The sequence below is a fragment of the Chanodichthys erythropterus genome, chromosome 3 (assembly GCF_024489055.1).
Source record: "Chanodichthys erythropterus isolate Z2021 chromosome 3, ASM2448905v1, whole genome shotgun sequence".
Taxonomy (NCBI): domain Eukaryota; kingdom Metazoa; phylum Chordata; class Actinopteri; order Cypriniformes; family Xenocyprididae; genus Chanodichthys; species Chanodichthys erythropterus.
The window spans coordinates 23,019,737-23,047,550 of NC_090223.1; the positions used below are offsets into that span (position 1 = coordinate 23,019,737).

Genomic DNA, 27,814 nt, shown 5'->3' on the forward strand with positions numbered 1-27,814 from the left:
TGCCTCACCATCTGTCGCCCCATCAGCACCTGAACAAATGCAGGTAGATTCCTTCCATCTCACCTGAGCGGAGCATCAGAGAAGAATTCAACTATGTGTGTGTCTCTACTGGGGGAGAAGGACATGTCATTGCCGTGTGTCCCATCCGACCACCCCACCCAGCGGTGAGTACTATTCAAGTTCCAGCTCATATTGCACCTCTTACAAGAACTAAAGTCCAACTGTTAAACTCTCACGTTTGTGTTTCAGTGCAAGCCCTCCTAGACTCTGGATCAGCAGGAAACTTCATCATCACCTAAGTTCTTCAGAAACTCAATGTACGCCATAAACGATGTCAACAAGATCTACGGATTCAAATGATTCAAGGAAAAACGCTGGGCTGTGGTCGCATCACACACTTCTCTCCCACACTGATGCTCCGAATCTACTGCCTGCATTCAGAGGAGATCATGTTCATGGTGCTGGAGGGATCCATGGCTGACATCATCCTGGGACGCCCCTGGTTAACACAACATCAACCTCAGGTACAATGGAACACCGGGGAAATCCTGAAATGGGATGACAGCTGTTTCTAATCCTGCTTATCTCCGATCCTGCAGCCACCTGTGAAGTCCCAGTCTAACTCCTTCCATTCCAAATATGTTCCTCTTCTCTCTACTTCCACTGAAAGTCCAGAAATGGATCAGAAAATGGAAATTCCTCCAGAATACTGGGCGTTCCAGGATGTATTCAGTAAGCGATTTGCAACTCAACTTCCACCTCACCATGGGACAGTGCCATTGACCTGCTACCTGGGGCTACTTTACCCAAGGATAGTTTATCCATTGTCCATCCTGGAGCAAAAGGCCATGGAGGAGTACGTCAAAGAAGCCCTCAATCAACGATTCATCCATCCATCGACTTCCCCTGCCGCTTCAAACTTCTTCTTTGTGGCCAAGAAGGACGGAGGCTTGAGGCCGTGCACTGATTACCATCACCTCTCCCAGACAGTCAAATTCAGTTATCCCCTTCCTCTGGTCCCAGCGGCTCTTGAACAGCTCAGGGGAGCTTGTATCTTCTCCAAGCTGGACCTGAGGAGTGCGTATAAACTCATTCGTATCTGCCGGGTGGATGAGTGGAAGCCTTTTTAACAACATCTGGCCACTATAAGTACCGGGTTATGCTGTACGGCCTGTCCAATTCTCCCTCTTTGTTCCAGAACTATATGAATGAGGTGTTCCAGGAGTTCCTCCACCAGTTTGTCATATATTGTACATCGATGACATCCTCATCTACTCCCGGAAACAGGCAGAACATCGCCAACATGTCTCCCAGGTCATAGAGAAGCTATGTGAACACCATCTATACCTCAAGCTGGAGAAGTGCGAGTTCCATACCATCTTTGTTCACTTCCTTGGTTACATCATCAACCAACATGGCATACAGATGGACCAGAGGAAGGTGGACACCGTCCGCAACTGGCCCCTTCCGTCTACCGTCAAGGAGTTATAACACTTCCTAGGATTTTCAAACTTCTATAGACGCTTCATTCACAACTACAGTCTTCTCAGTGCACTCCTCACATCTCTTCTCAAGGGCCAGCCCAAGTCTCTGTCCTGAAACCCATCTGCCTGAGAAGTATCCACCAGCTCCAAGATGCTGTATGGGAAAAGTGGGAATAGTTCTGGCAATGATGGCATGATGCCCATAGATGCTGCATCTGTGGAGATGTTGATCACAGCTGCTTTATCACAGGACAATCTCTGGTTTGCCACTAGCTTTAGCTGCTGCTTGCAGATACGGCAGGTACTCCTGATTAAAGACGTTCACCACCAAGTGTTTAGATATTGCAAGAATTCAAGTCTTGTTTTAGATTTGTCTTGTTCTTAAAAACACTTTCATTACCCTAATGACAAATAAAGGTCCTATCACGTTGGTGTTGAAGGCGTGGATCATGTCCTCAACAGTGGTGGTCCACATGGTTTTTTGTGGCAACACTGCAGCATTATTTATGATCAGGTTCAAACCATTCTTGCCCAGTAGAGAACCCACTTTCTTGGCAGATTCTTTGATACTGTTTGGATCAGCAACATCTAATATTGGCAGAAAAAATATAGCAGTTGTTAAATTCTAACCTCAAAATACAACTTATTTTGAAATGTAAAACGTAGTCTAAAAGAAGAATGCACATTTACCAAGCTGCACAAGGGTGATGACACCAGGATGCTCTTTGGCCAGTTGTCTCGGTGACTGAATCAGAAAAATAATACAAATGATAAATTACAGATATCTTTAGCTGTCTTCTGTCTTGAGCTCTTGAATACTTACCTCAGAATTTGTCCCATCTGGGTCACAACATGAAGCAAAAATTTTGGAGCAATGGGCCTCCAGGAGTTGCTTGACCATTTCTAGACCCAAGCCTTGGTTGGCCCCGGTCACGAGAGCGCTGCAAGCCTTTAATGTCGCCATGTCCAAAGACGATTAGTCTGGTTCTATCATCCAATCTGCCTTATTGGGTTTTTTATATGGGATGCAGAGTGGATGGCACACCACATATTGTTGTAGAAATAGATGGAGAGAGCACCATGATAAGTCAATATGACATTACAAAGTGACTAAGCATAAACTTATCGGCACAATTTTTTTTTTTTTTTTTTTGAGTAATAAAACTTCTTGGACACTTTCCAAAAAGCTTTATAACTATCACGTCAGGAGTGAGAGTAGAGATTAAAGATCTGGTGCCGTATTCACAATACATTTTATCTTACCTTCTAAATGGCAGTAAAAGTTCTTAGTTAAGATTTTTCTCTTAAGACCTTTTCACAAAGCTGCTGAGAACAATGTTTACTAAGGAATAGAGAGAAGTCTTAAGCTAGGAATAAGGGCGGGGTTGACCTCGTTTCTGTGGATGACGTCAACATGCTTACTAACTATGACCACAGTGATTGGCTGATGGGGGAGGAGTCTCTGTCAGCGATTTAATCATAGAAATATTCTAGAATGAGGTATCATGTTGCTATATTCAAATAAAAGTTTTAAAATACAAATGTTGCATTTTGGCTCAACTCAATATTTTCATTGTGAAAGAACATGATTCAGTCAAAAATAACATTTGGTGCTTGTTCAATTTATTTAAGTAAATTAAGCTAATCCAACATATTACATACATTTTCAACCACTTTTTTAATCCATTTGAGTTGAGATAAATTATTTGAATTGTGTTAAAATAGCATTACAGAAACTAGCAACATGATTTCCCCTTCCCATCATGCTTTGCACAAGACTGAATATGATGTTGAAATGTTGAAATAAAATTTTATTTTATGCATTTTCTTTTTATAAACATGAAAAAATTGGGAGGCTTGTTAATGTTTAATGTTCTTTTATGTTTATTTTTAAAAGAGTTTCTGGTATAGTTTTTGGAGGTTACCATTGTTGTGAAGCGTAGAGCATGTGCTGCTAACAACAATTACAGTTTTTTTTTTATTGATAAAAAACAACTACTTTGGGTACTTTGTAACAAAACAAAACAAAACAATCTTTGCAGAATAAAGATTTTGTAAAGGTTTTCTTGTTATATAACATTTGTAAAGGTTGCAAAAATATGTTCTTGAATATGTTCACTAAATTTACTGGTTTTAATTTTTGTTTGATGTGAATTTTAAGATAATTAAACTTAACAGTTTTGGATAAAATTAAGAATGCTAACTAAATGGCACTGAATTAACCTTATGTAAAAAAAAAACCGTAGGCTTACTGAAATAACCATTGTTAATTAAATGCAACATAAACCAGTTACATGGAACCCGCTGACATAAAAAAAGTTATGTAAATCCAACGTGTAATTTTTTTTTGCTTGTGGAAGGTATGACCCATAAAATGAAGAGCTGATTATTAGCTCCATTATCGCCAGTGTGACCTTGAGTAAGGTATTTATCTATAGCTTGTTCAAGAGAATCATTCCACGTAATAATTTAACTGTTCAGGATACTTTAGATAATAATAATAATAATAATAAAAACATGTTAAATGAACTGCACTGAATAAACAGAACAAAGAATGTGTTGATAAAGATCAGAGCCTTCTGGCTGTTTGGTTGAAGACAAGTCAGTAACTAATATATCATTTCACACATAGTTTTTAAACTTGAATGGTTTGAAGCAACTGTCTTTCCTTAGTTAACTTCCATATTACCCCCAAATAAACGCCCAAACTTACCTTCGAGCCAGGCGCATAACCGTGGCACTTTTATGTTAGATGTGATTAATGTATTTGACAGCACAAGTTAAAGATATTTAGTAGTAAAATAGTAAAAAAAAAAAAAAAAAAAAAATAATGAAACCATCTATTTTCCTGTACTATTTTCGTTCTGTGACCTGAGTCTTGTTATAACCATTTAACTGTTCATTAAGATGAATGTCCATTTATTTATTTGACAAGTAGCCATTGGGCTTTATTGTGTGATAATGATTGGCTGACACATTATCCCCTGACACATATATATTTTTACATCATTCTTATGTATATGATTGCTTCTTTTAACTTTTTTTTCCCCCTACATGAGAAATCACACAGTAAAATCCCCAGAGTTAAATCAACTCTGCTCAGAGTACATATGGTCCCTCTCTAAATACTGTTAAAGTAACACTGAAGCAGAGTTAAAATTAATGAGATAATTAAGCATTTAATAAGGCTTTGACTGAAGTCAGTTGTAGTTCTTGTGTTTCTCTTTTCTTCAGTGATTCTGCTTGTTAACAGCAGGTGTTCATCACTAATGCTCAATTATCACTTAATTAATTGTTTAATTGTCTCATTAACTTTAACTCTGCTTTAGTGTTATTTTAACACTATTTAGAGAGGGACCATATGTACTCTGAGCAGAGTTGATTTAACTCTGGAGATTTTGCTGTGCACACAGCCAGGGGAATAACGTCAAAGTGGTGGATCCTGTTGCTAACCCTAAATATGAAAGAACAAAGCGGCAGGACCATTAATTATTAACTTTTCTCCCTAATTCAACTGTGTGTGTAACTGATAAGCACAGTCATTGCAGAATACAGTAAATAAACAGAGACAGTACTGCTTTATTGATCAGAATGAATTATTGTATGAAATTTACAATTGGTCTGTCGTAAACATTGGCCTGCAGTTAATTGCTTCTGATTACACGTGGCCTTATTTTGTTAACAGATTAAATAGGGCAGTTTGGAACAGGACCAGCTCTTTGGTGACCTCTCATATTGTTCTTCTAGTTTACCAGGGCACTGTTTCTCCAGTGTAGTCCATGAATCCACCATGCTGCATCTCAGTAAGGCTGCCGATGACGCGCAACATCCCTTCCACACTTTCTTTTGGTTCAAGTGGTGCCTGGTGAAAATAAAAATATGTTGTTCACTAACATCCATCAATCCATTTCCAAATTGCTTGTCCTATGTAGGCTTGGGGGGATGCCGGAACCTAATCCCAGCGTCTCTGGCAGGAAAATGAAAGTGAAAGGTGAAAGGGAATGCCAAGTCTATAACCCATACTAGGAATTTGTAAAATTGCAATTTTCTCACAATTTACAAATAGTTGGAAACATTTGGGATATTGTAAGTACTCAAGAGAACAAAATATATAACACTGGCCTAGTGGTTATTACATATTGCACCTTTAAAGTCCAATTTTTTGAACTTCCCTCCACTCGAGTGTACATCATTGCTTATGTTCGCATCATTCCTAGGCCTCTATGTGTGCTTGGGCGATTGGAGAAAATATGAAAAAATTACAAAAACAAAAATTATAAACTATAATAGTCAGCTTAAGGTAGATATGAGTATTATGCAGTTAATGCCAAAAATGTCAAAATAACTCCAATATCATAGACTAGCATTTTTTGTGAGGGGTGGTGGTAAATTAAGCACAGTCTGCTCCATTTTTCATGGCATTTTGACCAGTATGCAGTTCTATCACTGACTCGTTTCCCGATTACATACAAAATGTTTTTAATATTTTGACTGTCATAGTCACAATATAATTAGACCAAAACTTGATAAAGAAAAAAAGGAAAGCTCCAAAAAAAGTATGTTGAACAGAAAAATCCATTGACTCATCAGCACTCACCTTTTCTCCACCCATTTCAGTCTTCACCCATCCCGGATGAAGGGCCATGCAGAGGATCTCATCTGCCTTTATCTCCTCAGCAGCCAACACAGTCAGCATGTTCAAACCTGCCTGATAGGTAAAAAAACTTTGAGTTATATCAGTTCATGCCATCAGTTCTTCATGAGGACTGCGTTTAACCCTTTCAAGAGTGAGTTTGCGTGTCACGTACGCTGAACGCAGCCACAAAATGACAGATCTCTATTATTTTGTTTTTCTTTTTTTATTTAAAATATTCACAAACTTGCTTACCATGTCATCAACTATCTGATATTCCGATCATCAAATATGTGTAAGTGAGTGTGTTTTGTTGTTTAAAACCCTTTATAAATGATCTTTATCCTTTAACCTTTATAAATGATCTTGATCTATAACGCAAGAGAGGCGCCGCCATCTTAGTTTGCGCTGCAGTTCACAGAGTCCTGTCAGTCGGATTTACAGCAGGTGAATTTATCAGTTTCTCCCAAAATATGCAAGTAAGTGGCTGGTGAACTGGAAGAATAACAGAGTAAACTTTATAGTTACTTAGGCCCATTATGTTTGTCTGATATGAATAAATGTCGTTGATTTTATTTGAATGGAGTGTTATTGCTGCTTCCACTGATGTCTGACATCTGTGTGTATTTTATAAACTCTAAATGTATTGTTTTACTGGTGCTTATGCATATTTAAATGTATGAAACCTTAAAAAACTCTATGTGTGTGGCTAAAACACTAAAGTAACTAAAGTAAACACACTGATATATGACAAGAGCTGAGTGCGTCTTGTCTCGCAGCCAAAGTGCGAAAACACAGTTTGAATCTGCCAGATATGTGACCGTACACCCAGGGGAACAGAAATAAAAATCCCATATGTGGGACCGTAAAGCTCAAAGGGTTTATCTAGTGTCTAAGCAGGATTTTGGTGTACCTTGCTCACGCAATATGGCAACACTGGGAACTGTTCGTACACGGAAGGCATTCTGCTAATAGATCCTCCAAGAGTGGAAATGTTGATGACAGCTGCTTTATTACAGGACATGCCTGGTGTCCCGCTGGCTTTGGCTGCTGTTCGTAGATATGGTAGGAACTCCTATGTAAAGGAAAGAGAAAGAATTACATATCTCTGTATTTGGCACATATTCAATGAAGGTAGCATTATTAATAATATCGACATTAAGTCTATTGTATACTGTAGCTTATTCTATAAACTCATTTTTACTAGTTGACTAGTCATCTAGAAAAGTGGTCAACTGATTGTCAGGTCAATGTTGTGATCTATTATTACTAGTCAACACAGACCGAACGCATTGACTGTCAGAAAAACAGACTAAACAGTGCAACCTGCAGCAAGCTCAAACAACAAACTACTGATAAACAAAGTGGTAGCTCACTTAAATAATGGTGCAGCAGTGTCATTGGGACTAGCTGGTCTGATCAGGCTAAGAGACCAGCTAAGACTGGTTTAAATTTATTTTGGTACACTGGCATTAACCTTGCAAACTCTGGTACATCCAGAGACTACTTCTTCCCCAGAAGCACCCAATTTAATAGTATAGTCACAAATTTAAATCCGAGTGGCATAGTGCAAGCCCTAGCCTAGATGTTTTGCCAGCAGGCCAACATATTATTTCATAATTTCATGACTTTCAAAGGACAAATTGTTGTTTCAGAGCTCTTAACATTGATTTTTACATTACCCTAGTGATTAGTAAGGGTCCTATCACGTTGGTGTTGAAGGTGTTCTTCATGTCCTCAACACTGCTGGTCTGAACGGTGCCATTTGCCACAATTGCAGCATTGTTCACTAGAAGGTTCAAACCGTTCTTTCCCACGAGAGAACCCACTTTCTTTGCAGACTCTTTGATACTGCTTGGATCATCAGCATCTAAAAGTAACAGAAAAAATATCAGTGCTAAAGTATTAAGCCAGAGGTGTTTAATCCTGCTCTTGATAGGCCACTTTCCTACAGAGTTTAGCTCCAACACACCTGCCTGGAACTTTCTAGACTGCATCTGAAAACTGAAAAATGCTGCCTTCGGAGGATGCATTCCAAGGTAGGAAGGCATCAAGGCACGTTCAAATCCAATGTTAGCTTCACTTCCTGTCTCACGAGGTATCTTCATCTGATCAATTTTGATATCCCACAATATGCATTCTATTTAATGACAGTTGAGCTAGAAAAAAAATGATAAGTGAAAGTTGCGATTTCTGGTCAGTGTAAATGTAATTTTTTGACCAACGTTTTCCATTTCCGATGTCATTTCTAGTGAGAAATTACTACTGTAGTAATTGAAACATTTTAGTTCTCACCGAAGCTCACTCTATTTTTCTGTATATCATTAAACTGTAATGCTACATTGGAAGTCTGTCTGAAACCAGTTTCAGGAGGTACCTTTGTGCGCAAACACTGCCTGTAAAGTCACTGCCTATAAGGCAGCGAGGCAACAAGTCAGTTTTTGGATGCAGCCTAGTGTTCCTTAAGACCCTGATTAGCTGGCTCAGGTGCATTCAATTAGGGCTTGAGCTAAACAATGCTGGACACCCCTGTATTAAGCAGGGAAATTGTGTAAAAAAATAAAACATTTACAGTGAATATTTCAAATGCACCAAGAAGGAGACATGCACATTTACCAAGACGTATGATTGTAATCACACTTGGATGCTTTTTCGCCAGTTCTCTCAATGCCTTAAGAAAGATAATACATATAATTAAACAAGGTAAATTTCTTGTGGTGTTTTCTATTTGTGTTAGTTCTTTATAACTCACCTCAGACTTTGGCGCATCTGGGTCACGGCAGGTAGCATAAATATGTTGTTTTTGACAAGAATCCTCAGAAAGTTGCTTAACAATTTCTAAGCCCAAGCCCCTGTTGGCTCCTGTGATCAAGATGTTACACGCTTTCACTGCTGACATGTTCTTAAAGTTATCAAGCTGCTTCTGGTACCCAGTCTGCCCGTGCCTGTGTTTTTATGTGAACTCAATGGATCTCCACACCCATTTTGCACAGCTGTATTGTGCTGTGTCATACTGTATGTGTTATTAAGGTTAAGAGGAAAAGATAAATTATATGAACAGTCAAAGAGAGAATGACTAAAAAAAGCAAGCTAGGATAACATATTTCAGCTTTATCTAAGCACCTGAAATACTAACAGTGACTGCTTGTCACTGCTTGTTAATGAACTATAATAAACCTGGGTGTAACAGTACCAACTCATTCAAATAAAGGGGCAGTCTCTGTGAAAGATTGTAAAGAAAACAAAAGTGCATTTTTAACTCGTGCATAGTAGTGGAACTGAAATTTTCCACAAAATCTTGATTTTTAGTGTACATTATGCATCAAGCAGTTCATAAGCTATCCAGTATGCTTTTTTGTTTCTTTCCAGGGAACACAAAGGGAGATGTTTAGCAGTGCTCAAGCTCCTCGCATAACTTCTTGGGTACTTTCCAGAAGGCCAAAGCTCTGGAAGATATGGTGGAACATTGCATCCACAGTATCAAGGGCAGTAGGCAGACCCTTCGAAGGAACAAGTTGATAGGCCTTGGAAAATGTCAGTGGCAACTAGCATGCAGGTATAGCCACTGGATGGAGGGAGATCCGTGATGATGGCATTAAAAATCTATTGTCCGGATTTACCTGATTGAAGCAGGTAAAGAATTTTGCCGACTGGGTCTTGCGAGGGTTCAAATGTTGAGCATCCCTGAGGTATTTGAGGTTAAGATGATCAGTGATAACTTGGAATGGTTGCCGTAAACCCTTGAGTCACTCTTCCTGCACCAGCTTGATGATACGAAGCACCTGGTTTCTAATGTAGTAGTTCTGTTCTGCTGGGCATAGCCTTTTAGAGAAGACGACACATGGACCTGAGCATGGTAAAAGTGTGTGGGGAAAAAAGAGGGTATGAAAGGCTTGGGAGATCCGGAGGATCAGTAATCTGCTAGAACAGTGGTTTCCAACCCTGTTGGAATGAAATGAAAATTAAAGATTGGAGAAAATGATAGAGAATAGAGAATTTGGATTTAGCATGAAATGTCTAATCCCATTAATTTTAAAAATGTTATTTAGAGTATAGAAATCAAGGAAGTTCAACCCATCGGATTCATAATTATTATAGATTTTCTAATATGATGTGTTTTGTTTCTCTAAAGAAAATGAAACAAAGCAGTATCAATAGCTTTCAACATCAAGTGAAGTGGCAGCATAGACTAATCTTTACACAAAAAAAACTCTACCTTTTAGGGATAAATCCCTCAAAAGCCATTGATTTAACTTTGCCTTCTGAAGAATGGGATCAAAATTTATCTTACATCTAGATTTTTGATCTTTCGAGATAACAATCCCCAAATATGTCACTGATTCCTTTACTGGGATATTAGCAATATGTTGTAACTGACAGTCTTTAATAGATAACAGTTCACATTTGCTGATGTTTAAACTAAGGCCTGGAGCTTTAGAAAAGGCATCTACTACTTTAAGAGCAGCAGGGACCTGGTGATGATCTTTCAGGAACAGTGCAGTATCATCTGCTAATTGGGATATGATAATATCCCTGCCAACAACAGAAATACCTTTTAAGTGGCTTGATTTAACATTAATATTCATAAGCTGAGTACAGAACAAAAACGGCAGATGGGACAACCTTGTCTAATACCATGTTTTAAATGAAAGGATGGATGAACCACATTTAAGTTTAACACAGCATTTTGTGTTCCTTTACATGTTTTTATAGCTTTACAGAAAAAGTCTCCAAAACCACATTTTTATAATGACCTAAAAATAAAAGCATTCTCCACCATGTTGAATGCTTTATAGAAATCTAAGAAGAAAAAAAAATCCATTATTAATACTTAAATGTGAGTAGTCCAACAAGTCTAAGACTAATCTTATATGATTTGAGATATGTCTTTTCTTTAAGAAGACAGATTGGGCCTCATCTATAACTGACTTGATTCTATTTGCAAAAAAATAAGGCAAAGATCAAAGATTAAGAACAAAAATGCAATCATTCAACTGCAAGAAGAGTTGTGGGAAAGCAGTAGGCTATTGCTACATTTCCTCATCCATCATGTTGGGATCATTTCAGTTCAGGCAACAAAAGGACATCCTTATTTCAAATAAGTTAACAAAAAAACTTTCAAGACAAAAAGGTGTTCATTTAAAATCTAATATGTCTACAAATCCCACATTGGCTCATAAGTTAAAAGGTAACCATCCAACACTAGCACGGTTGCACTCAAGCAAAATTGCTACATTTCCACATCCCCCATGATGGGTTAATTTCGGTCATGGCAACAAAGGCATGTCCGCCAACAAAGTAAGCAGATTTCCCCTGGAGATGGGCTTCGTTTACTGCAGGACACAGCTGGAAACGTCATGCCCTGTCCATCTCCGAGAGATCTTCTGCAAAACGCAGACCATGACATCTCAGATACTCTGACTTTTTTGCAGCTTTCCACAGTTGTGAATCACCCTGGATGTAAACTGAACAATTATTCCTTTAGATTTATCGCATGTCTTGTTTATCGGCCTCAGGCACTCTGAATATATGGAGATTCCATCTTCTTTAATAACTCAGCTGAGCCCAGGCACGCCCCATCATTAGAAATGCACTTCTCATGAACTACAGAGTTCTCCTTTATGTCCTTTATCTCAGCACATGCAAAGTCAGTAGTTTTCTTGAGTCCCTCAATTCGCATGGTATTATCAGAGATCGGTTTATCCAATGCATCAGACCTGCTAAAGTTGTAGGACTACATTACATTGCCAAAAGTTTTGGGACGCCTGCCTTTACGTGCACATGAACTTTAATGACATCCCATTCTTAATCCGTAGGGTTTAATATAGAGTTGGCCCACCCTTTGCAGCTATAACAGATTCTACTTTTATGGGAAGGCTTTCCCCAAGGTTTAGGAGTGTGATTATGGGAATTTTTGAACATTCTTCTAGAAGGGCATTTGTGAGGTCAGGCATTTGTGTTGGTGAGAAGGCCTGGCTCACAGTTTCCGCTCTAATTCATCCCAAAGGTGTTCCATCGGGTTGAGGTCAGGACTCTGTGCAGGCCAGTCAAGTTCCTCCACACCAAACTCGCTCATCCATGTCTTTATGAACCTTTCTTGGTGCACTGGTGTAGTCATGTTAGAACAGGAAGGGGCCATCCCCAAACTGTTCCCACAAAATTGGGAGCATGAAATTGTCCAAAATGGTATGCTGAAGCATTAAGAGTTCCTTTCAGTGGAACTAAGGGTCCAAGCCCAACCCCTGAAAAACAACCCCACACCATAATCCCCCCTCCACCAAACATTACACTTGGCACAATGCAGTCAGGGAAGTACCGTTCTCCTGGCAACCACCAAACCCAGACTCATCCATTGGATTGCCAGACAGAGAAGCGTGATTAGTGTTTCACCATATTAAGATATCTTTAATATGTCTTTGAGTTTCAGACATGCAACAACATTTGCTAAAGTATGTCTATATATATATATATATATATATATATATATATATATATACACACACACAATTTATATTATGACACAGAATGACCTATTATTCTAGTATTGTATAGAATTAATAACCAAACATGAATAACATTAAAGAAGCTACTGAATAATAATTCAAAAGTAACAACAGCATTATTAGAATATCTTAAGTAAACAAGATTAATTAGAAGAATTTAGTTTTTGTTTTGTTTTTTCTACATCAATGCTTTACACTCCACCCCAGTAGGTGGCAGAAATGCACCAAAGCTGGTTTGGTCTGCAACTGCCAGAAAAAGAAAAAGAAAATTTATGAAATGCAGCTCATTAGAAATGCATGGAGATCACTCATAGATGGAACCATGCAGTCATAGAGTTAAAACAGAGTGTTAAAAGGCAGTTTCAATGTAAATTTAGGACATTTGTTTGCTGTTTGTTGTTTTATTTTTGTATTATTTTTGTCTTTGGCTATTTTAGTACATGTTTGAAAATAAGGTATGTATATTTAAGCATTTATATATGGCATAATTTGTTTTTATGCTAATTTTTATGCTTATTTGTGTTTGGATAATTAACTTGAAGTTTTTTATCATTAATGTTAGTCTTCATTTTTGTTAAATTATTCTTATAGTCAATTGTTTCTTTTCATTTCTGTGAATTCCTTGCAAATACTGATGTTTTGTTTGTTTGTTGCAGCTCTTACAGTGTTGTGGAATAAGGTGTATTGTGGAGTTAAACAAGGATAATAAATGGAAAAAGGGACAACAGCATGTCATGATGAATCACAGGAAGCAATTGCAAGTTACAAGCTTTATTGTAGAGAGAAAACAGAGATGGACACAAACAGTCGATGAATGGTGCAGGCTTCCAGTGACGCAGGGACTGAGATGATCCGTTGGTGGTGAGTGAAGGTGACGAGAAGTGACGTGAAGATAAATCCAGGGTCCAGACATAGAACGAGCAACGTAGACAACCAACTGGACTGAAGACGAGATGAACAGGAACTCCGGTCAGGAACAGACGAAACACTCACGACACAGGACACCAAACAACGATCTGACAATGGAGATGAGAATGAGGTGAGTATATATAGGGGAGTGAATGAGCAGCAGGTGATGGGATGATGAGCGGCAGCTGGATCCGCTGATGAGCCGCGTGGCCTGGACACGCCCACAAACACACTCGCACACACACAAGCACAAACACACCCACAGCTGTCAAAACACAGAGCACGCGACAAGAAGGAAACAATGTATCTGTGAACCGTGACAGTACCCCTCCTCCTAGGGACGCCTCCTGGCGTTCCCCGACTCCCCTTACCTGTCGATTGAAATCATCGATAAGGGTGTGATCCAGGATGTCTCTGGCAGGAACCCAACTTCTCTCCTCCGGTCCGTAACCTTCCCAGTCCACCAAGTACTGAAATCCACGTCCCCTCCGCCTCGAGTCCAGAATACGGTTGACCGAATAGGAAGGTTCCCCATCTACGAGTCGCGGCGGTGGGGGAACCGGAGCAGGCGGATTAATATTGGAATGAAAAACGGGTTTGATCTTGGATACATGGAAGGCGGGATGAACTCTCCTGTACGCTGGAGGAAGTTTGGAGGCGGACTGCCACCGGACTAATGATCTTGGTGACAGTAAACGGACCAATAAATTTGGGAGCAAGCTTATTAGAGACGGATCGGAGAGGAATGTTCTTAGTTGAAAGCCACACTTTTTGACCAACGACGTATACGGGAGGCCTTGACCGGTGGCGATCGGCCTTGGCCTTGGTGCGCTCCTCACTTGGAGAAGAGTCTCTCGGGCTCTCGTCCAAGTGCGGTGACACCTCTGGACAAAGGCGTGAGCAGAGGGGACCGCGACTTCGGATTCCAGACTAGGAAAAATAGGTGGCTGGTAACCTACGCTACACTCAAACGGAGATAGGCCCGTGGACGACACTGGTAAAGTATTGTGCGCGTACTCCACCATCGAAAGTTGCTGACTCCAGGAGGAAGGATTCTTAGAGACCAGACATCGCAACGTTCGCTCCAAATCTTGATTGGCTCTCTCAGTCTGGCCATTGCTCTGGGGGTGAAACCCTGAGGACAAACTAACCGTCGCCCCAAGCAATCTACAAAACTCCTGCCAAAATCTGGACACAAACTGGGGACCTCTGTCAGAAACCACGTCTATCGGGAGGCCATGAAGCCGAAAGACGTGGTCAATGACTGTAACCGCTGTCTCCTTGGCTGATGGTAATTTGGGCAAGGGAATGAAATGAGCCGCCTTCGAGAATCGGTCCACTACGGTCAAAACAACCGTGTACCCTTGGGAGGGTGGGAGGGCGGTGATAAAATCTAGCGAAATATGTGACCAGGGTCTCGAAGGGACTGACAGCGGTTGAAGCAACCCATCCGGGGAACGATTGGAAGTCTTGCCAACGGCACAAGCTGAGCAAGCCAATACAAAATCGCGGACGTCCCGAGCCATGAGAGGCCACCAGAATCGTTGCTTGACTAAAAATTTAGTTCGACTGACTCCTGGATGACACGCTACGTTGGAGCAATGACCCCATTGAATGACCACGGACCGTAGTTGCTCCGGCACGAATAAGCGGTTCGGTGGACACTGGCGGAGGCGTTACCCCTTCTAGAGCCAACTTGACTCTCGATTCGACCTCCCATGTGGAGTGGAGACCACTAACGTCTCAGGTAAAATGCACTCGGGAGTAGACGGGCGTTCGGAACGATCAAAAATACGAGACAAAGAGTCGGGTTTGATGTTCTTAGAACCCGGGCGGTACGAGAGAGTAAAATCAAAACGTCCGAAAAAAAGTGCCCACCGAGCCTGCCTGGAGTTCAACCTTTTGGCAGTTCTGATATATTCTAAATTCTTGTGGTCGGTCCATACAATGAAAGGCACCCCAGAACCCTCCAACCAATGGCGCCATTCCTCCAAAGCCAACTTGACTGCCAGCAACTCCCTATTACCAATGTCGTAGTTGCGTTCGGCGGGAGACAATCGATGAGAAAAAAACGCGCACGGGTGCATCTTATCGTCTGCGGAAGAACGCTGGGATAACACTGCTCCTACCCCCACCTCTGATGCGTCGACCTCTACCACAAACTGCCGTGATGGATTAGGGGCAACAAGAATGGGGGCTGAAACGAAGCAGGCCTTCAGTTTGGCAAACGCAGCCTTGGCTGCGTCTGACCACCTGAACGTAGTTTTGGGAGAGGTCAAGGCAATCAGAGGCGAGGCTAGTTGGCTGAAGTTGCGAATGAACCGCCGGTAAAAATTGGCGAACCCCAGAAACCTCTGTAGGGCCTTACGGGAATCTGGACTTGGCCAATCCACCACAGCCTTAACCTTCTCAGGATCCATGCGCACTCCCTCAGTCGACACGATGTACCCTAGGAAAGGAACAGACTGTGCATGAAAAACGCATTTCTCCGCCTTGACAAAAAGCCCATTCACTAACAACCTCTGAAGCACTCGTCGAACGTGCTGAACATGCTCCTGGAGAGATGAGGAAAAAATCAATATGTCGTCCAGGTAGACATATATGAACTGATCAACCATATCTCTCAGCACGTCATTGACGAGTGCCTGGAAGACCGCTGGGGAGTTGGAAAGCCCGAACGGCATAACCAAGTATTCAAAGTGCCCCCTGGGGGTGTTAAAAGCGGTCTTCCATTCATCCCCCTTCCTGATGCGAACCAAATGATAAGCATTTCTTAAATCCAATTTTGTGAAAATGGACGCTCCCTGCAACCTCTCGAAAGCTGAAGACATTAACGGCAAAGGATAGGTATTCTTTACCGTAATGTTGTTCAGCCCCCGGTAGTCAATACAAGGTCGCAGGGACCCGTCCTTCTTCCCCACAAAAAAGAACCCCGCCCCCGCTGGAGAAGAGGAAGGGCGGATGAACCCGGCTGCCAGTGAATCAGAAATATATTTCTCCATGGCCTCCCTTTCAGGAACCGAAAGGGAATATAACTTGCCTTTAGGCGGAGACTTTCCTGGCAATAAGTCTATAGCACAGTCGTAGGGACGGTGTGGAGGAAGAGAAGCAGCCCTAGACTTACTGAACACCTCCTTCAGGTCGAGGTACTCAACGGGCACGTTAGACAGATCCACTGCTTCCTCCTGTAAAACAGAAACAGAAACGGACGAACAGGCAGAGACAAGACAAGACTTATGACACTGCTCGCTCCAGGCCACGATGGAGTTCTGGATCCAGTCTACCCGGGGGTTGTGTCGGATCAGCCACGGATGACCAAGGACAACGGGGGTCTGTGGAGAATCAAAAATGAAAAAGGTAGTCTGTTCTGTGTGATTTCCGGCGGTGATCAGGGTGACGTTCTCGGTGCTGTGAAAAATAGTGGGGAGACTCTGTCCATTGAGTGCGTGCACGGCGATACTGTTGGTGAGAGGTCTGAAGGGAATGTGAAGTCTTATGGCAAGAGATTTGTCCAAAAAGTTACCTTCAGCACCGGAATCCAGTAGTGCACTGCAGTCGTGAAGATGATTGGACCATCCCAGTCTCACCGGGAGGAGGGTGGATGTGGTTGAGGGCTTTTCCGGCGGAGATCCCACCCGACAGTAGCCTCAAACTTACTGCCGGGCTTGCCCTTTTAACGGGCAGTTGTAGGCGAAATGACCGGCTCCACCACAGTATAAACACAGTCCCTGGGACCTCCGCCTCTCCCGCTCCTCCCGGGAAAGCCGAGCTCGACCCACCTGCATGGGCTCATGGTCTTGAACGGGGCTGACCGTGTCCACGCTGCTGGAGCGAATCCCCTCCGCGCTCCTCTGGCTGGAATCCTCCGCTCGACCCTGGTCAGCCGAGCGTCCACCCTGAGCGCCAAGTCAATAAGTTCATTAAACGTGGTCGGAAGGTCCAGCGTGTAGATCTCCCGCTGAACACGGTCAGCCAGCCCATGCAGGAACATGTCCCACTGCGCCTCCTCGTTCCAGTGGCACTCAGCCGCTAGTGTACGAAATTCGATGGAATAATCAGACACCGACTTCTCTCCTTGGCGAAGTTCAGCCAACTGCCTGGCGGCTTCTTCTCCCAGCGACCGACCGGTCGAACACTCTCTTCATCTCCGCGGCGAGTGACTGGAACGAGGCGCAGCATGGGTCTTGATTCTCCCACACCGCCGTCCCCCAAAGAGAAGCCTTCCCCGTAAGGAGAGTGAGCACAAAAGCCACCTTACTCTGCTCCGTATTAAATGTCCGGGGCTGTAGAGCGAAATGCATAGAACAACGTGTCAAAAATGCTCTACAGAAATTAGGTTCACCTGAGTAGGCTTCTGGCACCGGAAGACGAGGTTCAGGACTGGCGGCGTTCTCTGGTGTGGGTGGGAGGACGGCCGGTGTGGGCGGCGCAGCGGGACCGCGGAGAAGCTGGAGCTGTTGGGTGAGCTCGGACACCTGCGTCACTAAAGCCTGCACAGCTCGCCCGGTTTCATTAAGATTTCTCTCCTGGGAATCCATACGACGCATGTTGCTGTTGATAAACTCCTCTAGGGTAGTATGCCGGGCGCTTGCTGCTTCCGTAGCTTGGTCAGATCGTTCTGTCATGATGAATCACAGGAAGCAATTGCAAGTTACAAGGTTTATTGTAGAGAGAAAACAGAGATGGACACAAACAGTCGATGAATGGTGCAGGCTTCCAGTGACGCAGGGACTGAGATGATCCGTTGGTGGTGAGTGAAGGTGACGAGAAGTGACGTGAAGATAAATCCAGGGTCCAGACATAGAACGAGCAACGTAGACAACCAACTGGACTGAAGACGAGATGAACAGGAACTCCGGTCAGGAACAGACGAAACACTCACGACACAGGACACCAAACAACGATCTGACAATGGAGATGAGAATGAGGTGAGTATATATAGGGGAGTGAATGAGCAGCAGGTGATGGGATGATGAGCGGCAGCTGGATCCGCTGATGAGCCGCGTGGCCTGGACACGCCCACAAACACACTCGCACACACACAAGCACAAACACACCCACAGCTGTCAAAACACAGAGCACGCGACAAGAAGGAAACAATGTATCTGTGAACCGTGACACAGCATGCTTTCATGTTGTCTATGTTCTGTGTAGCATGTGGCTGGTGTTTTTCATCGCAGCCAATGAGAGTTCTCATTGGCTGCGTGTTCTTGTCTCATACTCTGTGAGCACCAGTCCAGCCACTGATTGGACTGTGTTTTCCTTTGTTTTTATTTTTGAAGTGTAATAAAAAGCCCTTTAATCTCTGGATCATTGAGTCCTTCTTCATCCCTTGCCTCACCTGATAATAAGTAATATATATGTCAAAATATGTATTATACATACATGAACATATATAATATATGGGATTGTTCCAATTTCTAATAGATTTCATATATAGCTGTGCATATGTGTATTTATGTTTTTACTCTACATGAGCATATTAAGACATTTCATATATGAGACATATGTCAAAAATGTATTATACATACATGAGCATACTGTATATAATATATGGGATTGTTCCAATTTCTAATAGGTTTCATGTATGTTTTTACTTTATATCAGCATATATTACATATACTGATATTCCATATATGCACATATATTACATTTCCGTATGGGTCCAGAGAACACGTCTCCACTGATCTAGAGCCCAGTGGCGAGTGCTTTACACCACTGCATCCGACGCTTTGCATTGCACTTGGTGATGTAAGGCTTGGATGCAGCTGCCCGGCCATGGAAATCCAATCCATGAAGCTCTACGCACTGTTCTTGAGCTAATCTGAAGGCCACACAAAGTTTGGAGGTCTATAGATATTGACTCTGCAGAAAGTTGGCGACTTCTGCGCACTGTGCGCCTCAGCATGTGCTGACCCCGCTCTGTGATTTTACGTGGCCTACCACGTGGCTGAGTTGATGTTGTTCCCAATTGCTTCACCTTTGTTATGATACCACTAACCGTGGAATATTTAGTAGTGAAGAAATTTATTGCACAGGTGGCAACCTATCACGGTACCATGCTTGAATTCACTGAGCTCCAAAAAGTGACCCATTCTTTCACAGTTATTTGTAGAAGCAGTCTGCATGCCCAGGTGCTTGATTTTATACACCTTTGTCCATGTAAGTGATTGGAACACTTGAATTCAATGATTTGAAGGGGTGTCCCAATACTTCTGGCAATACAGTGTATGTCAGAGGTCTCCATTATAGTTGCTGAATTAGGTAACTGCTCCAGTTTACCTTTCTATGACGCAGGGGGTAAAGTCTTCATCAGCTGATATATAATCATGGAAATTGTAGGCTTTTGCTATCTGATGTGTCATAGACTTCGATTTTGTCTGATTTCTATCCCTTTTTCTATCAGAAGTCAAACTCAGATGTTGTTTAAACAACTTATAGCCAACACTGTTTATCAATAGTTATTATAATTAGATGATCGCTTTACTTAAGATAAACAATTTAGATTCTGCGGTTCTCCTTACTCCATGTGCTTAGGGTGCCATCTTGAGCTCCTCCGGTTCACTCATCCAGAGACGAGACTGCTCACCTCAACACAACCAACACCACTCCACGCAACCCACTAAGGGCAGAGCTAATTGTTCAATTTTATTATTTTTTTTTTTTTTAAGTTTGTGACTTTACTGTTATTTTTATTTCTTCAGCAATTTTTTTTTTTTTTACACATTAAAATCCTTCTTTTTTTTTTTTTTTTTTTTTTTTAACAAGTACTGATATGGGCTTTAGTAACCTAGGTTACATATTAAGATCACAAGACCTTCTTTAACACCCGCATACAGACACACTCCCAGCTCTGCAACTGGGAGTGTCGCTGCAACTCACACAGAGTTTGGATGTTTTTGAAATATTTTTGTTGCTTTTTTGATGCACTAAATGCATTTTATATATCACCCAAGTACATAAATAGGCTATATAGTAATGATAGATCTACTCCTACAAGTTCAGACATTTGTTGATGTATTTAATATGCCATTTCATTTAAAACAGTATGATGATTACTTTGTGGTCTCTCTGAGGAAATACAACTATTTGAATATTCAAAAGACACAGATGTGTATGTCAAGAACTATGAATGGAGACTTATGGGACTTACTTGCTTTGGTGTTTCCACCCCGTTGTCACCATATTATGTTTTATTAACAAAAATCGGGAGGAGCAACGTTTAAATAATCGGACTAATCAACACATCATTTCAGCCAGCTGTTAGCATTATAGCAATCAGTAATCAACATATCTTCCCAATCAGCATGAGTGAAAGCATATAGACACAGTCGACTCACCCATATCCCTCGACAGTTTTACAGCATCCCTCCACCACCCCGTCTCCTCACACTTGCCTGGTTACTTTTCGAACTCTGGGTTTGGGCCAAAATACAGAGCTTGGAGCACTCTCCTCGGACAGCACGCCAAATACGCATACTACTACGCATACTATTTACTATCTGATTATACTATTTACTATCTGTAAGTGTGAACTCGTGAAATAATTTTATAGAGCCACCCTCGTGTGTAACTGATAAGATTTGCATACAGTATATGATAAAAATGACTATGTCTATAATTACGAGTGCCTTTCAAACACATAAGCAATATACTATGAATATATTATTTTACAGGTAATAGTATATGTATGCTCAGTACTTTTGGCTTATTCCAAATACTAATACACTAATACAAATACTAATACTAATACTTACACATTTTGCAGTCAATAACAATACACTTTGTTATTATTTATACTTTGTATAATATAGTCAACATTTGAAGCGGATCAAAACTTTTAATTAAAGTTGTCCTAAAACCTTTTTCTTATGACAACTTTGATGAGCTTTTTGATCCACTTCAAATGTTGACTACTGTACACTGAATTACATAATCTCACACAATACAGTACTATAATTGTGCTACTATTTAAATACGGTTTAACAAATTACTTAGGTGACATTTTGCCAAAGTTGAATGCAAATTTGAAGCCATATCTAAACATGATCCAGAAGCGCAGGCATTTTCTTTCGGCCAAGGCTCATTTAAAATGGACTGTGGCAAAGTGGAAAACTGTTCTGTGGTCAGATGAATCAAAATTTGAAGTTATTTTTGGAAAACTGGGACGCCATGTCATCCGGACTAAAGAGGACAAGGACAACCCAAGTTGTTATCAGCGTTCAGTTCAGAAGCCTGCATCTCTGATTACACATCTGGAAAGGCACCATCAATGCTGAAAGGTATATCCAAGTTCTAGAACAAAATATGCTCCCATCCAGATGTCGTCTCTTTCAGGGAAGACCTTGCATTTTCCAACATGACAATGCCAGACCACATACTGCATCAATTACAACATCATGGCTGCGTAGAAGGAGGATCCGGGTACTGAAATGGCCAGCCTGCAGTCCAGATCTTTCATCCATAGAAAACATTTGGAGCATCATAAAGAGGAAGATGAGACAAAGAAGACCTAAGACAGTTGAGCAACTAGAAGCCTGTATTAGACAAGAATGGGACAACATTCCTATTCCTAATCTTGAGCAACTTGTCTCCTCAGTCCCCAGACATTTGCAGACTGTTATAAAAAGAAGAAGGGATGCCACACAGTGGTAAACATGGCCTTGTTCCAACTTTTTTGAGAAAGCCATGAAATTGTTAATGCCATGAAATTTAAAATCAACTTATTTTCCCCTTAAAATGATACATTTTCTCAGTTTAAACATTTGATATGTCATCTATGTTGTATTCTGAATAAAATATTGAAATTTGAAACTTCCACATCATTGCATTCTGTTTTTATTCACAATTTGTACAGTGTCCCAACTTGGGTGTTTTTTGCTGGTCCTGTCTCTCTCTCTCTCGCTCTCTTTCTCTTGGCCTGTCCTTTCTTTCACTTGATTTGGACCCTACCAAAATGGCACTCTTGGCATTGCTCATGGATTTTGTGGGAGAGCGTTATGTTTGCTGAGAGTGATTAAAGAAAAGGGTGTGCGGAAAGCCCTTATATGGACATGGTGTGGGTGTGTTTTATGTAAATTACTTACCTCGGACAAGCGGTCACTCATTTAGAATACTCTGAATTGATCAACATTAGAAGGTTAAGAACAAATCCATATATGTACATGTGTTGTGAATTAGGCTGAAAGTTTTTCTGATAAGTTCAAATGTGCATATAAATGCGAATAGTGCACGCAATAGGTTGTGAATGAGACCCATTATTTTGAGGCAATTTAACACTGAACTAGACCAGTGTCAAGACCCAGACTCCATGCTCCAGACACAACAAAACTGGGGAGCGCACAAGGGAATAACCCCAAAGTGGTGCGCTCATCCAGGCATGTAACATCTTGTGTCAGGAGGATCCTATTGCCAACCCTAAACATGACAAAACAAAGTGACAGGACCATGCCAGTTATACTTGTATAGTTGTTTCACTACAGGTACTATTAATTATTAATTTCTCTTCCTGATTCAATTCTGTGTGTAATTGATAAGCACAGTCATTTCAGCATATACAGTAAAAAAAGAAAGAGACAGTACTGCTTTATAGATCAGAGTGATTTATTATATGAAATATGAAATTGTCATATGTCTGTCAAACATTTGTGGTCTGAAATTAAGTGTTTCTGTTTAGGTGTGGCCTTATATGGCTAATAGGGCAGTTTGGACCAGGACCAGCTCGTTGGTGACCTCTCATATTGTTCTTCTAGTTTACCAGGGCACTGTTTCTCCAGTGTAGTCCATGAATCCACCATGCTGCATCTCAGTAAGGCTGCCGATGACGCGCAACATCCCTTCCACACTTTCTTTTGGTTCAAGTGGTGCCTGGTAAAAATAAAAATATGTTGCTGACTAACATCCATTTATCCTGTATCGGACCTGATACAAATACTGAGCAAAATCCCCAGAGTTAAATCAACTCTGCTCAGAATACATATGGTCCCTCTCTAAATAGTGTTAAAATAACACTGAAGCAGAGTTAAAGTTAATGAGATAATTAAGTAATTAATTAAGTGATGATTGAGCATTAGTGATGAACACCTGTTGTTAACAAGCAGAATCAATGAAGAAAACAGAAACACAAGAACTACAACTGACTTTAACTCTGTTTCAGTGTTCATTTAACACTATTTTTAGAGGGACCATATGTACTCTAAGCAGAGTTGATTTAACTAATCAAGCCATCCCTAATTTGGATGCATTAACCATGAGATATGCTCAAACTATTCTGAAGTTGTAAGTTCTTCTTTCCATTTTTTTTCCCCTGACATTTTGGCCAGTATGTAGTTCTGTCACGACTCATTTTCTGACTACAAATTATTTGGTATATTTGTTTTTAATATCTTGACCAGTATAGCCACAATATAATTTGACCAAAACTTGATAAAGAAACAATTAAGCTGTGGTCCAAAAAGTATGTTTGACAGAAAATAGTGAAAATCGAAAGCACCTGATGCATTACACTTAGCATGGACTCATCAGCACTATGCAGTATTATGCAGTTTAATGTCAAAATAACTCCAATATCATACACTAGGGTTGTGTGGGGTGGGGGTAAATTAAGCACAGTCTGCTGCATTTTTTCATTTTGACCAGTATGTAGTTCTGTCACTGACTCGTTTCCTGATTATTTTGTATAGTAAAATGTTTTTAACATCTTGACTGTCATAGTCACAATATAATTAGACAATAACTTGATAAAGAAAAAAGGAAAGCTCAAAAAAAAAAAAAAAGTATGTTGAACAGAAAAATCCAAAGCACTTGGTGCAATACACTTAACATGGAGTCATCAGCACTCACCTTTTCTCCACCCATTTCAGTCTTCACCCATCCTGGATGAAGGGCCATGCAGAGGATCTCATCCGCCTTTAACTCCTCAGCAGCCAACACAGTCAGCATGTTCAAAGCTGCCTGATAGATAAACAGCATTTGAGATATACATCAACTCATCAGTCAATCCATTAGTACTTCATAGGCAATGAATTTAATCCAGTTTATCTAAGTGTCTAAGCAGGACTTCTGTGTACCTTGCTCACGGCATATGGCAAATTTGGGAATTGGGTGTACAAGGGAGGTATACTGCTAATAGATCCTCCAAGAGTGGAGATGTTAATGAAAGCTGCTTTACTACAGGACATGCCTGGTGTCCCGCTGGCTTTGGCCGCTGTTTGTAGACATGATAGGAACTCCTAAAAAAAATAAAAAATAAAAAAGGAGAGAAAGAACTACGTAATACTCTGTATTAAAAGTTTATTTGACACATATTCAATGAAGGTAGCGTTAAAATAATATCAACATGAAGTCTATTGCATACTGTAGCTTATTCTGTAAACATTTTTTACTAGTTGACTAGTCATCTAGAAAAGTCAACTGATTGTCAGGTCAATGTTATGATCTATTTCTAGTCAACACAGAACAAATGCATAGAATAGTGTCAAAAAAACAGTCAGTACAAACTGTAGAAACTCAAACAACAAAATTCTGATAAATAAAGTGGTAGCTCACTTAAAATATATGCAGCACTGTCTTTGGGACTAGCTGGCCTGGGGTGTGTTTCCCAAAGTGAACTATGGTTGCAAGTTCCCTTGTTAACAATAGAGTTCAATGGGACTTACGACCATAGTTGGCTAACGATGCTTTCGGGAAACGCACCCCTGATCAGTCTAAGGGTGTACTCACACTAGGCACTGTTTTCTCGTACCATGCCCTGGCGTGATTGTCCCAAATACACTCGAATTAGCTGAATTAATTGGAACGTGTACTGTCCAAGTAGTAATAGAAGATATTTGCTGTCGTACACAAGAGTAGTAGCTGTTCTGTGCTCTGGCAATTGGTGATCAACTGCGTTCGAGTCCACCTCTTTAACTGGGCCAGGTTCAGCAAACCACGCCCGGGCATGGTACAGAGCTATCACACTACTTAAATGAACCAGAATTTGGGGGTCAAATGTTATCGGGCACGTTCAGATCGCATGGTGTGAGTACACCCTAAGAGACCGGCTAGGGCTAGTTTAAGTTTGTTAATTTATTTTGTTACAATAGACCCTTTTCACATTTCCGGGTTTCTCAGAAGCGGAAGTCGTCATAGTTGGGTAAAATTCTATAGTGGAGAATGAGAGAATACATTAAATATATTTGTGTTTCCATTTGCTGAAATAGAAAAAGAAAAAGTCCACAATATTGTTTTCACAACTTTCAAAAAGAGGAAAAAGAAAGAAAGAATGTTTTACCATCACTCCCACAGCCGTTGTATTAGAAACACCCTCACAGCAGCGTTAACTAGTTTTTTGTACTTTGATGCAAAGGTAATATAATACTATAATACTATAAGTATAGTGTTATAAATGTACATACGTTTAAAAAAAAAAAAAAACATGAAAAACATTGCAGGATTTACAATACTGATGATCATTAACCCTCTACCGCATAGTGTTGCCATATGGCAACATACTCTTTGTGTTCATTTCCTTGCCACTGTCTCTTTAAAACATGTCACAGTCTGTGGAAAGGGTCTATGGCATGAACCTAGCAAACTCTGGAACATCCAGTGGCTACTTCATGCCCAGAAGCACTCATGATTTTCAAAGGACAAAGTGTTGTTTCAGAGCTCTTTGACATTGATTTTTACATTACCCTAGTGATTAGTAAGGGTCCTATCACGTTGGTGTTGAAGGTGTTCTTCATGTCCTCAACACTGCTGGTCTGAACGGTGCCACTTGCCAAGATTGCAGCATTGTTCACTAGCAGGTTCAAACCGTTCTTTCCCACGAGAGAACCCACTTTCTTGGCAGACTCTTTGACACTGCATGGATCATCAGCATCTAAAAGTTACAGAAAAAATATCAGTGCTAAAGTATTAAGCCAGAGGTGTTTAATCCTGCTCTTGGAGGGCCACTTTCCTGCACAGTTTAGCTCCAACACACCTGCCTGGAACTTTCTAGTGTTCCTAAAGATATTGATTAGCTGGCTCAAGTGAGTTCAATTAGGGCTAGAGCTAAACTCTGCTGGATAGCAGAGTAGGATTGGACACCCCTGTATTAAGGCTGGTTCACACTGTGCGATTTTGGCCACGATTTGGTCGTCTGAGACAAATTTTGCAAAATCATAAAAGATTTCCTTGAATCCTATCCTAAAGTCTTTAGTCTTTGATCACTAGTTTGACATCCGGTTAATGACCGTTGCGATCAGATTTTACCTCCGATTAAATTCTGGCAGTGTCAGATTTGGCACACAATCCTCCAGTGTGACTTCTCCTACGACGAATGTCAAATTGTCTTCATTTTTCAAGACAAGCCGTGATCAAAATTAACGCTAGAGATGTCTTTGTTAGCCACCATTTCAGACCCGTACAGTCTGACAAGCAACCATCGTAAAGGACTATTATAAATTGCATAGTGTGCACCCGGCTTTAAGCAGTGAAATGGTATTAAAAAAAAAATTCCAGTGAAAATTTCAAATGCACCAAGAAGTACACGTGCACATTTACCAAGACGTATGATTGTAATCACACTTGGATGCTTTTTCGCCAGTTCTCTCAGTGCCTTAAGAAAGATAATGTGCATAATTAAACAAGGCACATTAGGATTTTGGTATTGTCTATTTGTGTTAGTTCTTTATAACTCACCTCAGACTTTGGCCCATCTGGATCACGACAGGTAGCAAAAATATGTCGTTTTTGACAAGAATCCTCAGAGAGTTGCTTAACAAGTTCTAAGCCCAAGCCCCTGTTGGCTCCTGTGATCAAGATATTGCATGCTTTCACTGCCATGTTCTTAAGGTTATCAGGCTGCTTCTGTCACAAAATCTGCATCTAGCCGTGCTTTTTATGTTAACTCAAGTGAACTACACACCCATTTTGCACTCGTGTATTGTGCTGTGTCATACTGTATGTGTTATTGAGGTTAAAAGGAAAAGATAAATGACAAACTTTATCTATGCTATCAAATGAAAAACTAACAGTGTACTTGTTAATGAATGACTATAATAAACCTGGGTGTAACAGTGGCAGCTCGTTTAGTCCCTGTGAAAGACTGTACAGAAAACACAATAAATGAGTAAAGTGTTTTCAAAAATGTGTTGCCTGGTGTATTTATTAAAATTTACATTTTTCACAAGCTCTTGATTTTTAGTGTTCAATGTGCATCAAGCAGTTCATAAACTATCCAGTATTTCTTTTTTTCTTTTTTTTTCTTTCTTTTTTTTGCTTTCCAGGGAACACAAAGGGAAATTTTTAGTGCTTTCAGT

General features: G+C 40.8%; 2 protein-coding genes and 1 pseudogene across 2 annotated transcripts; all 3 read right to left on the reverse strand.

Annotated features, from left to right (window-relative positions):
• Window positions 1-872: 872 nt before the first annotated feature.
• On the reverse strand, window positions 873-2,448 carry LOC137009654 (uncharacterized oxidoreductase TM_0019-like; annotated as a pseudogene).
• A 2,763-nt stretch (window positions 2,449-5,211) lies between these two features.
• LOC137009659 (C-signal-like) lies at window positions 5,212-9,016 on the reverse strand. Its single transcript, XM_067372057.1, has 6 exons — window positions 8,870-9,016; window positions 8,734-8,788; window positions 7,800-7,987; window positions 7,031-7,192; window positions 6,082-6,192; window positions 5,212-5,346 (listed from the first exon to the last, which is right to left on the reverse strand). Exons 1-6 carry the CDS (start codon window positions 9,014-9,016, stop codon window positions 5,233-5,235), a joined length of 777 nt encoding a protein of 258 aa, XP_067228158.1. The 3' UTR covers window positions 5,212-5,232.
• Window positions 9,017-23,126: 14,110 nt separating this feature from the next.
• Window positions 23,127-27,390, reverse strand: LOC137009667 (C-signal-like). Its single transcript, XM_067372083.1, has 6 exons — window positions 27,195-27,390; window positions 27,057-27,111; window positions 26,204-26,391; window positions 24,599-24,760; window positions 24,372-24,482; window positions 23,127-23,396 (listed from the first exon to the last, which is right to left on the reverse strand). Exons 1-6 carry the CDS (start codon window positions 27,336-27,338, stop codon window positions 23,283-23,285), a joined length of 774 nt encoding a protein of 257 aa, XP_067228184.1. The 5' UTR covers window positions 27,339-27,390; the 3' UTR covers window positions 23,127-23,282.
• Window positions 27,391-27,814: the final 424 nt, after the last annotated feature.